The following is a 16905-nucleotide window of genomic DNA, read 5'->3' as shown; positions in this document are numbered from 1 at the left end:
CGATTACTTCAACGGTTTAGTTGGGCTACTAAATTGATCATGATTCAGGGGTCAAGGACAAAAACAAAAGGATGGCACAGGCTGGAAAATTTGCAGATAAAGCTTTACAGCTCCTGCGGACGTATCCGCGGGTTGCATTAAACAATCTGAAAGATATGCCTGGTGCTTATAAAAAGGTTAAATTTAAAAGAAGAAAATTCTTTTCAGACATGATACAAATTTTCCTACAATTTCCAGTTAGGCCTGTATCCAGGTGTAATGATAAGTCGTTATCCTAAGGCTATTTTTTTCTTATTTTTTCTGTACACTTAGCTTTCATTTTTTATTACCATGCATTGTCAAGCTTGGTAACTCATAATTATTTGTCAGTAACTAAATGTACGATGCTGTCCCATACTGAACCTTCTGACCTTGTTAGTTTACATTTAAATTTCAATGGCGTCAAAATCACGTGATGTCAATTCGTTCTACCCAATCAAATTGCTCTACTGTCATTTAGGGGATTTTCCAGTCTACGGCAATTACGTTATTTCTTTGTGGGATATTGCTTCAAAATAGTTTGCAATAATTTTGGGTTTTATTCAACAGGAAAACTCTTTTTTTGCCATCCCTTTTGACATCAATGGAATTCTGTATGAATATTTATCTACAGTCATGATGGTCAGAATATCGATCTTTTTATAATGAATAAAAAGAAAATTCTATGAAAAATAAATGTAAATTATTTTTCATTAACCTACTCTATATTCCTGTACAAAATTATGGCATGGGCATAATTTTTTCAATTAGTTTTCCTTTCATTTTGGTTGGGCTTTTTTCGCGGGAAAATCGCGAAAGACGTAAGGAGCATGTCATTTTAAAATTCCTAAAAATACGATTTGCTTGACCTGTATTGCCTGCCACAAGATTGATGACGCTGAATGGAATGTACACAAAGCAATGGAGGCCGGAAGTGGGATTTTGTGAAGTTCTAGAATGTTTTTAGACATTCGGAAGTCGGGATTGAAACGGGCATTAGAAATTTGGCATTTTTTAGCCATAATTGAGAACAACAATGAAAACTTACCTTCAGAAATGTTTTTTTATTCAAAAGTGCAGAAAAAACGTATTCTACATTGTTTTTCTACGCCGGAAGTAGCGTAGTGACGTCAATGCGGAGTTTCCCCATGTGTTAAGTTCAAACACAAATACCTAACGAACTGACAAGATGAACGATTTTAGACTACGGTAGGATACACATTTTTAAAAGAAATTATATAGAAAAACACAATATATTTAATACACTAAATTACTATGCTGATTATTTTCTTTTATATCCTGCCTTTTGTGAGCTCTGAGAGCTTCAAAACTTATCTCGGGCACAGTCAGTAAATCAACAGTACATTCTGAGTCTCTATCCTTGAGGGAAAGGGGGGCAGAATTATCTTTGTCGGGATCGGGTGTTTTTAAGCTTTGGTCCTTTCCAGATCTGGATTTTTTTTTCGAAATTTCAGAATGGCAGGAATATAATTTCTTTAAACTGTTAAATTCATGACCTCATGTTTTTAACTTTTAAGCCTGGAATTTCAGGATCAGGACCCCTCGGACTCCCCGGACCCCCCTCTACTTTATCTGGGTCTGTTTGCCCCAAACCATGTTTACTCCCATTCTGGTTGCACCCTAGGGGTCCATTAGCACCTGTTTAATCATCTATGATGAGTTTATTTAATATGTTTTTATGTTGAATAAGTGTTCAAGCTAAGTGTATTCCTATAAAAAAATATTTAGAAGTTTTTTTTTTATTGTTTTGATCTAAAAACGGGTTGATTTTATACGACCTAAAAAAATACTATAGTTTATATTCTGTGTCAGAAACCAACTATGTGTCAAATATTTAATCACAATCCAAATTCTGACCCGTAACAAGTGGCTTGAAGCGTGAATATTGTGTCCATTTTTGCTCCAACTGTTCAGGGTGGAACTTCTGCAGTCGTATCTTGTCTAGCTGCACTCGGTGAAGCAATTTATCATCTTTAATTTGTCAAAATGAATAATGAATATTGCCTAGATAATCAAAGTCTAAGCAGGGATTGAAGTTAAAATTTTGGCATAGCAGCCCACATCTTTCATTTTGTACCCAATATATATAGTTCTATACAAGAAAAGCAGACATTTTATTAGCCCACACTAAATTTTAGGGGCCATTGGTGAGTGGGCCCCTGCTAATTTCTAAACCTACTAAGTCATTCATCTCCTACATGTCCAAGATTTTAAAAAGATCGACAGATTATTCAAAACAGCTTTTAAACTTGTTGCCAGCTGTAATATAACGTATAAATATCTTTCAATTTTTTCAATTTCAAATCATCATTATTTATACTCCTACCAAGCTAGCTCAACAACATTTCCAAAAGTTGAGTAAGCCGTCCTGAACTAATTTTCCAAGAAGCCTATGAAAGCTTCTTAAAATTGACAAGTGTGAAGGCCTCTAACTTATTAATAATCTGAGATAATAAATTAATATAGTTCATTTGCAAAAATTGTCTATGCATTGGTCAATGGTCAATGAAGATAAAGTGACTAAGCCAAAAAAAAAAATATTTGTAGTATGAAACTATTACTCAATTTAGGGATTGGCACTAATTTAGGAAATATTGATGGTTTAAAATTTGTCCTCAACCTGATATACCAAACATGCCAAATATAAATCCTTTATATATAAAATCTCATATTAGTACATTTATGTATATACATTTATTGGAAAATACTCAATAATTTTGCTATTAAATTACCCACTGTATAACAGAAAAATAGTTATTAGCCCTCTACCGACGAAGTTGAAGGGATTTTAGGTTTGCACAATGTCCGTCTGTCTGTTCATCCGTCAGTCTGGCAAATCAGTTGTCTAGGCTTATTTTTTTCATGCTTGAAGATATTGATTTGATATTTGGAGTATTATTTTTTCATGACCAGTTTTAAGTCAAGTTTGATTTTCACTATTTTAACTTTTCTCCTTGTTCAGTTAAAGCCTTTACCTAGAATTGAATTTTGATGAAATACTAATTCATCACTATATTTCTGTTCAAAGGGAAATATCTCATTTTTTTGTCGAGCCTGCGAATTTTGTCGCAGAAAGCTTGACATAGGGATAGTGTTCCGGCGGTGGCTACTGTGGCATAAGCTTACTTCTTAAAATAATAGTATAACTATATTTGGTATGTGCGTAACTTGCAAGGTCCTCATGCCCATCAGACATTTTTGACTTGACCTTGACCTCATTTCATAGATCGGTGAACAAGGTAAAGTTTTAGTGATCAAGTCCATATCTCAGATACTATAAGCAATAGGTCTAGTATATTTGGTGTATGGAAGGACTGTAAGACAGTGTATCCCAAACTCTGTCTGACTGACAAAATGTCAGACAAAAATTCATTCGGTCAGACAGCACTTTTAAGATTTTTTGGTTGAATATATAGTAGAAAAGTTCAAATTTCTCTTTGGTCAGACAAACCCTTAAACAGTTTGACACAGACTGCTGTAAGGTGAACATGTCCAACTGGCAAGTGCATCTGACCTTGACCTCATTTTCATGGTTTAGTGGTGATAGTTAAGTTTTTGTGTTTTGGTCTGTTATTCTTATACTGTATGCAATAGGTCTGCTATATTTGTTTTATGGAAGAATTGTTAGCTGTACATGTCTGCTTGGCATGGTTCATCTGACCTTGACCTCATTTTTATGGTTCATTGGTCAATGTAGTTTTCTTGGTTAATGTTAATTTTATGTGACAGTTATAATAAAGCTTTATATTTAGCATTTTAGGACTATCAACATAATATCAATGATTAGTAAAGAAGGCGAGACATTTCAGCATGTGCACTCTTGTTTAACTTTCCTTAGAATTAAATTTTTGATGAAATACTTATTAGTTACTAGATTTCTGTTCAAACAGAAATAACTCATTTTAAAAAGATTTGTAAACATGGTAAAAGACATTGTAACAAGACAACTGCATTTTGGATTTTTTTCCTTTTCTTTAGTAAATTGTTTGAAGAATTTAGTGGTAGATTTGTTTGTTATTTTATTTAGTTTAAGCCATGACAAATTATAGATCAAGTTAGAATTTCGTTCCATTACAATGAGTTTTAACCGGTAGAGGACTATGCATTGTCATTTAATACTCACAGAATGCTTGTTAGTTTATATGCCATATATTGATAACTGTTAACTCAAGATTTAAATTGTGAGATTTATTCTTTTATCAGGGCCAACATTAAAAATATCTTTGTTTCCCCTCCCCGACTGAGGTTATCAGGGTATGGGTAGGTAGGTAGGCAAATTATTTTATTTTATTTCTTGATATAATTTTTCTATATTGAATTAGGTAAGATAAGTCAAGAAAAGTTGGGTATTCCCTGTATTCAGTGTACACCCCAGTTTTCTGATGTTAAAAACAGTAAACAGGGACCTCCTTTTTCCTATTCATTTTATGCCGGTATGAAATCTACAAAAGCACACATCCTTCATGTGATAACAATGTGTAATGAAAGCAAGTGTTTAATTAGTTAAAAATCAAGCTTATTTCAAGTCTAATTTGATGCATAGCTCACAACAAAACAATTCCTGTGTTCACCAATTTATACCTTGATCATCAATTATGAGATGACAAAAAGATATGTTAATGACTTGGGAATTAAAATTTAATGAATAAATATTTTCAGTAGAAGTGAACATAATTCAGTTATGTTCAGTTGCACCTGGATCATGCAGCTTGGTCAATTAATTCCTAAACAATAGATTAGTATGTTTTTTCGAGTTCTAGAAAAAACAAGGCTTCACTTATATGTTTTGTTTTTCCTAGGATACTTTTAAGTATTTACAAATTCAACTGATGCAGTTATAATGTAAAACGTGCCCATTTGTAAATTTCATGCCATAAACTGAAAAATAAAAACACATTTAAACTGGTCTTGTTTACACAAGAGGTTAAAGCAGGGAATTCACATATCCAACATTTTCTGACTTGTGCCCAACCTGTTCGAAGTCGAAGACAACGTAGATTGATTTCAAAGCACGATTCAGACCATTTTTACTCAAAGATTTTATCCTTTAAACAGGAACAGAGGTAAAAGACAAAGCCAATCAAGGTGCACTCACTAGGTTGAAAGATGTTTCAGATTTTTTATTTTCAAATATCACCCTTGCACACAACACAAATCGTGTAGCAAGTCAGTTTGTTTTCCTTGATTCCGAATCATATAGACGCTTCAATGCAAAAATGCCTTGATTTAAAACGCTTGTTGATTACAGCAACAGAAAAAGGTATGACAAAAAACCAACGCACGTTTACGACAGCATGGGAAAGATATCACCAAAAACCAACATAGCAAAAATAAATTTTTTCGAGTCGCAGCGATTCTACCGGGTCGGTGGTGGGAGGGGAAACAAACAATATTTTATTTTTGGCCCAGTATGTACATGTACCAATAAGAAGTACGTATGACTTGTAATTGTTTCTTTTCTGAAGTACTTGTATTTAAAGACTGGAGATCAAGAATTCATTTCTGTTAATCTCACCTTGATGGCTGAAAGGAAATAGAGGAAATCATCTGCTGCCAAAGCACACCAACACACATTTGTCAGCTTTCGTTTACAATGTTGTAGTTTATATACATTTATTTTAGACAATGCATTCACTTGAAATACCAAATAATGTCTAATCTTTATAACTGCAGAATTTCAACAAAAGAAGAAATGCTGGAAAGGGAAAGACACATGGACGAGGACATAAGGGTATGGGACAGAGGATGACATTACCACCATTGGGATATGAAGGAGGACAAATTCCATTCCATATAAGAATACCATGTGAACCATATTACAAAGATCATGAGTAAGTTATAAAATTAAGTATTTAGACTCTGGTCAATATAATATCATATCATGTAAATACATATATTATTTATTTTGAAGATAAAATTTTATAAGATGGTAGTCCTTCTATATTTTAAATTACTTAACTATGTTTGATCCATTACACAAACAACTTGTTTTATTCAAGAAAGTCACCTACTGACATCAATGAATCACTTGAGAAACCTTGTTGTAGTAAGTTATAAAAATAATTAACTAAACAAAAACGTTGCAATATAACATTTTCATTTCTTTAACCATACTTTTATCTTGAAAAGTCAATCCCTCCATAATTTTTGGTGAACATTTTTACTGTTGATATTTTTTGTTGTTGATTATAGACAAGAAGTGATTCTCTGTACAATTAGTACATGCACAAGTAATAATATAACTTATAAGCATGATCTAAAGCTGTTTAAATCCATGTATTTCAGACTCGTTTGGATAGTTGTCTCATTGCAATCATAACACTTTTCCTTATTTTATATGAATATTTTTCAGTTATATTTTTGTACTTTTTTTCAGATTTAAAAGACAGTACCCACCTTTTAGTTTGCTCCAAGTACAAAGATTAATTGATATGGGTTTGGTGGACGTCAATGAGCCAGTAGATTTACTGACATTTTGTAATACTGCTCATTATGACTGTTCAATAGAAGACAACCATTATGGTGTTAATTTAACAGAAGAGGTAATAAAAAAAAATTTAAAAGACATTTTTGCAAAGTTTTAATTATTGCAAAAATTGTGACAAGTTAGATTTTGTAAAAGAAAAAAAAACAAACATATTATCAAATTCAACAAATTAAATATAATTCACCTGAAATAACCTCATTTTCATGGTTCAGTGGTTATAGATAAGTTTTTGTGTTTTGGTCTGTTTTTCTTATACTATTATATATGCAATAGGTCGACTATATTTGGTGTATGGAATGATTGTAAGGTTTACTTGTCTAACTGACAGGTGTCATCTGACCTTGACCTCATTTTCATGGTTCAGTGGTCAAAAGTTCAGTTTTTAAGTATTGGTCTATTTTTCTAATACTATATGCAATAGGTCAACTATATTTGGTGTATGGAAATATTTTATGATCTATATGTCAGTCGCGCAGGTTGGGACAGTTGTAATAGAGCTTTATATTTTGGACTATCAACATAATATCAATGATTAGTAAAGAAGGCGAGACATTTCAGCGTGTGCACTCTTGTTATTTACTTGGAGAAGAAAAAATTGGAGTACTATTTTATTTGTTCAAGTTATAATTATTATCCTTTGTGTAGTTTTCTGAGTTTAAAACAGACAGTAATTTGCTGCACCAAGCCTGAAAGCATTTCTATATGGAGAAGACGGAACTAAGTTGAAAAACTTGTGTCTAATCCATTTGTTTTGAACAATAAAATATGTTTAAACTAAGCATTTCTATATTTTATGCCCCCACCGTAATGAAGGGCGCATTAAGTTTTACCCTTGGTCATCTGTACGTCCATCCGTATGACCCAAAATTAGTTTCCATTCTTTGGCTTTAGCTTGCCTCAACCAATTGTTATGAAACTTATACACAGTGCTTATTACAGTAAAACACAAATAAAGTTTGAATTTTGGTAGCATCACTTTTACTGTTCTAGAGTTATGCCCTTTTCAAATGAAAAAAATGCTGGATTTTTGGTTTCTGTTCTCTAAAGTTAAGTTTGTCTCAACCAAATGTTATGAAATGTATACACAATGCTTATTACAACAAAACTCAGATCAAGTACAAATTTGGCAAGCGTCAATTTTACAGTTCTTGAGGTATGTCCATCAATAACATGATATGCTAGCAAAGGCATCATCTGTGTCCCATGGACACATTCCTCATTTATTTCTATATGCTCTGATGTTTTGTTGCCATAACCAGTTCCTAAACAAACAGTGAGTTTGATGTCAGTACAATCTTTGACTATAAAATTTTGAGATGAACAGAAATTCCTAAGATAACATAATTGACTTAGTTATTTTGATAGTTTCATGATGCATTGTCAATTTTCACACAATAGTGCATTCACATACTACTATAATAAATGTTACTTATTTATTATAACCCCTTATTAGGAGTTGTGGCTGCTCTATTGCAATCTCCTCACCAACACTTTAAATTACAACTAAGGATATGCTTAACATGTCAACATGGGCATTCTTGTTTTGAAAAGCTACATAGATACTGGTATACCGGTATACATTTGGAATATATATATATATATAATTTATTAGAAATACTGATTTAGATTTATTTTTATAGGGAGCAGATACATTTCAAGCACAGATTAATATAGAAGTTCAGCATGCAAGTGAGGAGGTCATAGCAGCAGTGGAAAGAAATGGGGGTGTCATAACTACTAGATACTATGATCCTGAATGTGTCAAAGCCATGTCAAATGTTCTCAAGTTTCTTAAGACTAGTACACCAATACCAAAATGTAAATTACCTCCACAGGATGCATTTGAATACTACTCGAACGCCAAAAATAGAGGCTACTTAGCTGATCCAGAGGAAATTGTTCAGGCAAGAATTGAACTTGCTCAAAAATATGGATATGAATTACCTGAAATTTCTGATAAGTCTCAAAAAGAGTTACTATTACGTAGGAAAGATCCAAGACAAATATTTTATGGACTTGAACCTGGTTGGGTCATCAGTATGAAAGATCAGTGTGTTCTTAAACCATTAGCAGAAGAACATCAACAATATTATGCATCTTAAACATTAAAATTATTAAATAGACATCAGAAAAGAATCCTTATTCAGCCTAAACCTTTACTTTGTTTAATGTTATGGTACTTTTCATTATTTTGGCAGCCTTTGGAAAGAACAAGTAACAATTGTTTTCAGGTATAAACTTTGGTCCCTGCATTAGTGCCCGTGCATTCATTGGTCATTGCCACTAAGTTTTATCATTATCATGTTTGAAAAGTTTTCAGCATGATATAACTTGCAACTGAATTTCATATTAGAAATTCAATGAATGACAGTGTAGTGTTTGACTGAAAGGTTGGTCTGGTCTAAGGCGGTCCGCTTTGTTTTAATCAGTTAATTATTATTAGGGTTGAATTAAATTGGCTTCATATCACACAAAGGTTAAGTTTTACATACATGTATTCCCTGTTTAAAGTCACCTTTTACATATAATTTAGTTTCATTGCTTTTGATTTGTCACATGTGGGTAATGTTCTGATAGCAGATAATTCTGATTTCTATTGTAATGCAGTTTGTTCTATATACAGTGGTATATATATATATATATATATGACATAGATAGGGCTTAAATTAAAATATTGTTTGTTTGCCCTTTACCGACTGACCATATAAATTCGTTCCGACTGAAAAAAATTTATTTGTATTTACCAGCAATATTTTATTTTTATTTTTTTTCGTTCCTTCCGAAAATCTTATATTTGTATTTCCCGCTCAAAACTTTTTTTACCAGAATCCACTGGTTTTATCCTCCCCGTATAAGGTTAAGTCCATTTGGTATCACGTGAGCGTTGGCATGAACACTTGCATTTAGAGATTCAAAGCTTTAGATTGAAGTCGATGTTGAAAGTATGACCAACGTTGCCCTTTATACTTGAAGAGCAGGCTTCATTAAAAAAAGTTGTGTCCAATACACAATTATCAACGTGTGTACAACATATTTTGTTACCGGATGTTGTATCCTATATAAGGATGACGTTTAGTGATTCGTATATCAGTATGATTATGTTCACGCTGCCTTCTACCAGCTTTGACATTTTTATTTATATCTGAAATGAACTGAAGTCCTGTAAATTGGAGAATAATTCAATGGCAGTAAAATCGCCAAGTTTTCCTTGCAGACCATTTATAAATGCGATGTAAAATATGTGACATTTGAGTTTCAAGTCTTTTAGCTTTTTATTGATAACACCGGGACACACGAAAATTTAAACACTCAGTCTCTAGGGTTGTAAATAAAGTAAGATAAATGCTTAGTTTTAGCTCTTTTAACTGGTTGCATGATGATGATGGTTGGAAATGCACTGCCGGGCAGTGGCTTTATATTATATAAACTTTGGTCCCTGCATTAGTGCCCGTGCATTCATTGGTCATTGCCACTAAGTTTTATCATTATCATGTTTGAAAAGTTTTCAGCATGATATAACTTGCAACTGAATTTCATATTAGAAATTCAATGAATGACAGTGTAGTGTTTGACTGAAAGGTTGGTCTGGTCTAAGGCGGTCCGCTTTGTTTTAATCAGTTAATTATTATTAGGGTTGAATTAAATTGGCTTCATATCACACAAAGGTTAAGTTTTACATACATGTATTCCCTGTTTAAAGTCACCTTTTACATATAATTTAGTTTCATTGCTTTTGATTTGTCACATGTGGGTAATGTTCTGATAGCAGATAATTCTGATTTCTATTGTAATGCAGTTTGTTCTATATACAGTGGTATATATATATATATATATGACATAGATAGGGCTTAAATTAAAATATTGTTTGTTTGCCCTTTACCGACCGACCATATAAATTCGTTCCGACTGAAAAAATTTTATTTGTATTTACCAGCAATATTTTATTTTTATTTTTTTTCGTTCCTTCCGAAAATCTTATATTTGTATTTCCCGCTCAAAACTTTTTTTACCAGAATCCACTGGTTTTATCCTCCCCGTATAAGGTTAAGTCCATTTGGTATCACGTGAGCGTTGGCATGAACACTTGCATTTAGAGATTCAAAGCTTTAGATTGAAGTCGATGTTGAAAGTATGACCAACGTTGCCCTTTATACTTGAAGAGCAGGCTTCATTCAAAAAAGTTGTGTCCAATACACAATTATCAACGTGTGTACAACATATTTTGTTACCGGATGTTGTATCCTATATAAGGATGACGTTTAGTGATTCGTATATCAGTATGATTATGTTCACGCTGCCTTCTACCAGCTTTGACATTTTTATTTATATCTGAAATGAACTGAAGTCCTGTAAATTGGAGAATAATTCAATGGCAGTAAAATCGCCAAGTTTTCCTTGCAGACCATTTATAAATGCGATGTAAAATATGTGACATTTGAGTTTCAAGTCTTTTAGCTTTTTATTGATAACACCGGGACACACGAAAATTTAAACACTCAGTCTCTAGGGTTGTAAATAAAGTAAGATAAATGCTTAGTTTTAGCTCTTTTAACTGGTTGCATGATGATGATGGTTGGAAATGCACTGCCGGGCAGTGGCTTTATATTATATAAACTTTGGTCCCTGCATTAGTGCCCGTGCATTCATTGGTCATTGCCACTAAGTTTTATCATTATCATGTTTGAAAAGTTTTCAGCATGATATAACTTGCAACTGAATTTCATATTAGAAATTCAATGAATGACAGTGTAGTGTTTGACTGAAAGGTTGGTCTGGTCTAAGGCGGTCCGCTTTGTTTTAATCAGTTAATTATTATTAGGGTTGAATTAAATTGGCTTCATATCACACAAAGGTTAAGTTTTACATACATGTATTCCCTGTTTAAAGTCACCTTTTACATATAATTTAGTTTCATTGCTTTTGATTTGTCACATGTGGGTAATGTTCTGATAGCAGATAATTCTGATTTCTATTGTAATGCAGTTTGTTCTATATACAGTGGTATATATATATATATATATATGACATAGATAGGGCTTAAATTAAAATATTGTTTGTTTGCCCTTTACCGACCGACCATATAAATTCGTTCCGACTGAAAAAAATTTATTTGTATTTACCAGCAATATTTTATTTTTATTTTTTTTCGTTCCTTCCGAAAATCTTATATTTGTATTTCCCGCTCAAAACTTTTTTTACCAGAATCCACTGGTTTTATCCTCCCCGTATAAGGTTAAGTCCATTTGGTATCACGTGAGCGTTGGCATGAACACTTGCATTTAGAGATTCAAAGCTTTAGATTGAAGTCGATGTTGAAAGTATGACCAACGTTGCCCTTTATACTTGAAGAGCAGGCTTCATTAAAAAAAGTTGTGTCCAATACACAATTATCAACGTGTGTACAACATATTTTGTTACCGGATGTTGTATCCTATATAAGGATGACGTTTAGTGATTCGTATATCAGTATGATTATGTTCACGCTGCCTTCTACCAGCTTTGACATTTTTATTTATATCTGAAATGAACTGAAGTCCTGTAAATTGGAGAATAATTCAATGGCAGTAAAATCGCCAAGTTTTCCTTGCAGACCATTTATAAATGCGATGTAAAATATGTGACATTTGAGTTTCAAGTCTTTTAGCTTTTTATTGATAACACCGGGACACACGAAAATTTAAACACTCAGTCTCTAGGGTTGTAAATAAAGTAAGATAAATGCTTAGTTTTAGCTCTTTTAACTGGTTGCATGATGATGATGGTTGGAAATGCACTGCCGGGCAGTGGCTTTATATTATATAAACTTTGGTCCCTGCATTAGTGCCCGTGCATTCATTGGTCATTGCCACTAAGTTTTATCATTATCATGTTTGAAAAGTTTTCAGCATGATATAACTTGCAACTGAATTTCATATTAGAAATTCAATGAATGACAGTGTAGTGTTTGACTGAAAGGTTGGTCTGGTCTAAGGCGGTCCGCTTTGTTTTAATCAGTTAATTATTATTAGGGTTGAATTAAATTGGCTTCATATCACACAAAGGTTAAGTTTTACATACATGTATTCCCTGTTTAAAGTCACCTTTTACATATAATTTAGTTTCATTGCTTTTGATTTGTCACATGTGGGTAATGTTCTGATAGCAGATAATTCTGATTTCTATTGTAATGCAGTTTGTTCTATATACAGTGGTATATATATATATATATATGACATAGATAGGGCTTAAATTAAAATATTGTTTGTTTGCCCTTTACCGACCGACCATATAAATTCGTTCCGACTGAAAAAATTTTATTTGTATTTACCAGCAATATTTTATTTTTATTTTTTTTCGTTCCTTCCGAAAATCTTATATTTGTATTTCCCGCTCAAAACTTTTTTTACCAGAATCCACTGGTTTTATCCTCCCCGTATAAGGTTAAGTCCATTTGGTATCACGTGAGCGTTGGCATGAACACTTGCATTTAGAGATTCAAAGCTTTAGATTGAAGTCGATGTTGAAAGTATGACCAACGTTGCCCTTTATACTTGAAGAGCAGGCTTCATTAAAAAAAGTTGTGTCCAATACACAATTATCAACGTGTGTACAACATATTTTGTTACCGGATGTTGTATCCTATATAAGGATGACGTTTAGTGATTCGTATATCAGTATGATTATGTTCACGCTGCCTTCTACCAGCTTTGACATTTTTATTTATATCTGAAATGAACTGAAGTCCTGTAAATTGGAGAATAATTCAATGGCAGTAAAATCGCCAAGTTTTCCTTGCAGACCATTTATAAATGCGATGTAAAATATGTGACATTTGAGTTTCAAGTCTTTTAGCTTTTTATTGATAACACCGGGACACACGAAAATTTAAACACTCAGTCTCTAGGGTTGTAAATAAAGTAAGATAAATGCTTAGTTTTAGCTCTTTTAACTGGTTGCATGATGATGATGGTTGGAAATGCACTGCCGGGCAGTGGCTTTATATTATATAAACTTTGGTCCCTGCATTAGTGCCCGTGCATTCATTGGTCATTGCCACTAAGTTTTATCATTATCATGTTTGAAAAGTTTTCAGCATGATATAACTTGCAACTCAATTTCATATTAGAAATTCAATGAATGACAGTGTAGTGTTTGACTGAAAGGTTGGTCTGGTCTAAGGCGGTCCGCTTTGTTTTAATCAGTTAATTATTATTAGGGTTGAATTAAATTGGCTTCATATCACACAAAGGTTAAGTTTTACATACATGTATTCCCTGTTTAAAGTCACCTTTTACATATAATTTAGTTTCATTGCTTTTGATTTGTCACATGTGGGTAATGTTCTGATAGCAGATAATTCTGATTTCTATTGTAATGCAGTTTGTTCTATATACAGTGGTATATATATATATATATGACATAGATAGGGCTTAAATTAAAATATTGTTTGTTTGCCCTTTACCGACCGACCATATAAATTCGTTCCGACTGAAAAAATTTTATTTGTATTTACCAGCAATATTTTATTTTTATTTTTTTTCGTTCCTTCCGAAAATCTTATATTTGTATTTCCCGCTCAAAACTTTTTTTACCAGAATCCACTGGTTTTATCCTCCCCGTATAAGGTTAAGTCCATTTGGTATCACGTGAGCGTTGGCATGAACACTTGCATTTAGAGATTCAAAGCTTTAGATTGAAGTCGATGTTGAAAGTATGACCAACGTTGCCCTTTATACTTGAAGAGCAGGCTTCATTCAAAAAAGTTGTGTCCAATACACAATTATCAACGTGTGTACAACATATTTTGTTACCGGATGTTGTATCCTATATAAGGATGACGTTTAGTGATTCGTATATCAGTATGATTATGTTCACGCTGCCTTCTACCAGCTTTGACATTTTTATTTATATCTGAAATGAACTGAAGTCCTGTAAATTGGAGAATAATTCAATGGCAGTAAAATCGCCAAGTTTTCCTTGCAGACCATTTATAAATGCGATGTAAAATATGTGACATTTGAGTTTCAAGTCTTTTAGCTTTTTATTGATAACACCGGGACACACGAAAATTTAAACACTCAGTCTCTAGGGTTGTAAATAAAGTAAGATAAATGCTTAGTTTTAGCTCTTTTAACTGGTTGCATGATGATGATGGTTGGAAATGCACTGCCGGGCAGTGGCTTTATATTCTAGTCAAATATTTTTTTTTATTTCACAGATATCATCTCTGATAATTTCAGTTCAAATTTTGATAAAATTGGTAGAATGTCGGAATAACACATGCTATAGATGGGGGTTGGAGGGTCCTGATCCTGAAATCCCGGGCTTTAAAACACGAAATCCAGAGCTCCCCAATTTAAATAAATTTAAATTCTGCATCCCGAAATTCAAAAAAACAATTCCTGGAAATCCTGAAATCCCGATCTTAACAACACCCGATCCCGAAGTCCCGATAAAGGTCCTACCCCCTTAATACATTGTAAAGCTGTTTCACAAACCATGCTAGGGAGATATGTAGGATATTAATAAATCTTTCGGTCAAGTTAAGCGAACAAGGTACATGTACGTAGTACAGAATATCAGTGCAAGTTAAAACTCTTAAAAGTTCCAGGCATATAATTGTTGAAAATATGCTCGAGCCCTATATTTTGATATTTGAAAACAAATAGAAGTGCATATGAATTAACTTCACATTATACATGATAATGTTTTTTCATAACTTCCTGGGACTATTCAGAAACTTTAATAAAAGTAAAGATTAGTAAAATCGATCATTAAGAGCAAATACAGACAAAAATGATATCATTCAGATATTGTATCTATAAAATAAAATATTATACCTACCTGCCTACCCATGACAAAAAATGTACCGAGCCAAGTTATTTTATGGGAAAGAAAAATAAAATATTTTACCTACCTACCTACCCTGTTTCAAAAAATAGGGTCGGAAAAGGGCAAACAAACAATATTTTAATTTAGGCCTAGTAAAACTTTTGTAATTGTTTAATTTTGAAGTGAAGTTCTATAGATTTGACTAGAGACTCGGATGACAGGTCAATTCTTAGATTTTTGGCAAGAAATGTATTATCACCTTATACAAACTAGGATGTAGCCATGTTCACCACTTAATCTATATACACTGATAAAGAATTCTCATGATCATGTAAATAAGGCCGTCAGTTTTTAACCGGATTTTTGTGACAAAAATGTCGGTTATTGATTTGGGGATGTACGGCGGGCGGGCGGTCGGTCGGGCGGGCGGGCGGGCGGATCAAATGTTGTCCGTGCATTAACTCATGAACCCTTCAACCAAAGCTTTTAAAATTTTAATATGTTGTTCCTGACAACTAAATGAAGGTCAAGTTCAATAATGGCGATTTTGACTTTTACCGTTCAGGAGTTATGGTTCTTGAAAGATTGAAAAATGGAGTTTCCAGTCGTGTCCGTGCATTTACGCATGAACTGTTCTACCAAAGCTTCCCAAATTTTAATATGTTGTTACTGATGACAAGATGGAGGTCAAGTTGAATAATGACGATTTTGACTTTTACCGTTCAGGAGTTAAGGTTCTTGAAAGATTGAAAAATGGTGTTTCCAGTCGTGTCCTTGCATTTTCTCATGAACCATTCAACCAAAGCTTTTGAAATTTTTATATGTTGTTACTGATGACAAACTAGAGGTCAAGTTCAATAATGACGATTTTGACTTTTACCGTTCAGGAGTTATGGTTCTTGAAAGATCGTAAAATGGCGTTTCCATTCATGTTGTTGCATTTACTCATGAACCATTCAATCTAAGCTTTTCAAATTTTAATATGTTGATACATTTGTACTGATGACAAAATGGAGGTCAAATTTGATATTGACGATTTTCACTTTCACCATTCATCAGTAATGGTTCTTGTGATATTGCAAGGACACAAATAAATGTTAATAAATCTGGTTTGCTGTCGTTGTGACAGCCTCTTGTTTAGTTTGAATTGTTTTACATTGTCATTTCAGGGCCTTTTATCATGTTTATGGCTGACTATGTGGTATAAGCTTTGCTCATTGTTGAAGGAAGTACGGTTACCTATAGTTGTTAATTTCTGTGTCATTTTGGTCTCTTGTGGAGAGTTGTTTCATTGACAATCATACCAAGATGACCAGTCTTTTCTCAGACTTCTAAACAATGCATACTTGTGGAAAACTAGCAATTGCTAAATACCAATTTTCAAGTCTTTGGTTTTACCAAATTAGAAACCAAACCTACAACCTCATGCATTATAGATATATATATCATTTTGGTGCATGGTACAAGTATCTACGTTGAACTTCATGTAAAATGTGGACTGGCTGCTAGGAAATGGAGATTGACTTCAAATATTAGCCTGTTCTGGGGACCATGATCCAGTTAAGTAT

At 33.1% G+C, this 16905-nt stretch overlaps 1 protein-coding gene across 1 annotated transcript; it reads left to right on the top strand.

Annotated features, from left to right (window-relative positions):
• Positions 1-19: 19 nt before the first annotated feature.
• On the top strand, positions 20-8649 carry LOC143071915 (large ribosomal subunit protein uL15m-like). The gene is made up of 4 exons (XM_076246603.1): positions 20-176; positions 5713-5870; positions 6416-6581; positions 8167-8649. The coding sequence occupies exons 1-4, from the start codon at positions 72-74 to the stop codon at positions 8626-8628; spliced, it is 891 nt and encodes a 296-aa protein (XP_076102718.1). The 5' UTR covers positions 20-71; the 3' UTR covers positions 8629-8649.
• The last annotated feature ends 8256 nt before the right edge of the window (positions 8650-16905 follow it).

Source organism: Mytilus galloprovincialis, chromosome 1, assembly GCF_965363235.1.
Source record: "Mytilus galloprovincialis chromosome 1, xbMytGall1.hap1.1, whole genome shotgun sequence".
Taxonomy (NCBI): Eukaryota; Metazoa; Mollusca; class Bivalvia; order Mytilida; family Mytilidae; genus Mytilus; species Mytilus galloprovincialis.
Note: the sequence above shows the minus strand (reverse complement) of the source record. Positions and strands in the feature narration are given on the sequence as shown.

Excerpts from the sequence above, each read along its gene's own strand:
- LOC143071915 (XM_076246603.1), top strand. The coding sequence starts at position 72 with ATGGCACAGGCTGGAAAATTTGCAGATAAAGCTTTACAGCTCCTGCGG. Across the intron at positions 177-5,712 it reads TGCCTGGTGCTTATAAAAAG|AATTTCAACAAAAGAAGAAA; the intron begins GTTAAATTTAAA and ends TTATAACTGCAG. Across the intron at positions 6,582-8,166 it reads GTGTTAATTTAACAGAAGAG|GGAGCAGATACATTTCAAGC; the intron begins GTAATAAAAAAA and ends TTATTTTTATAG.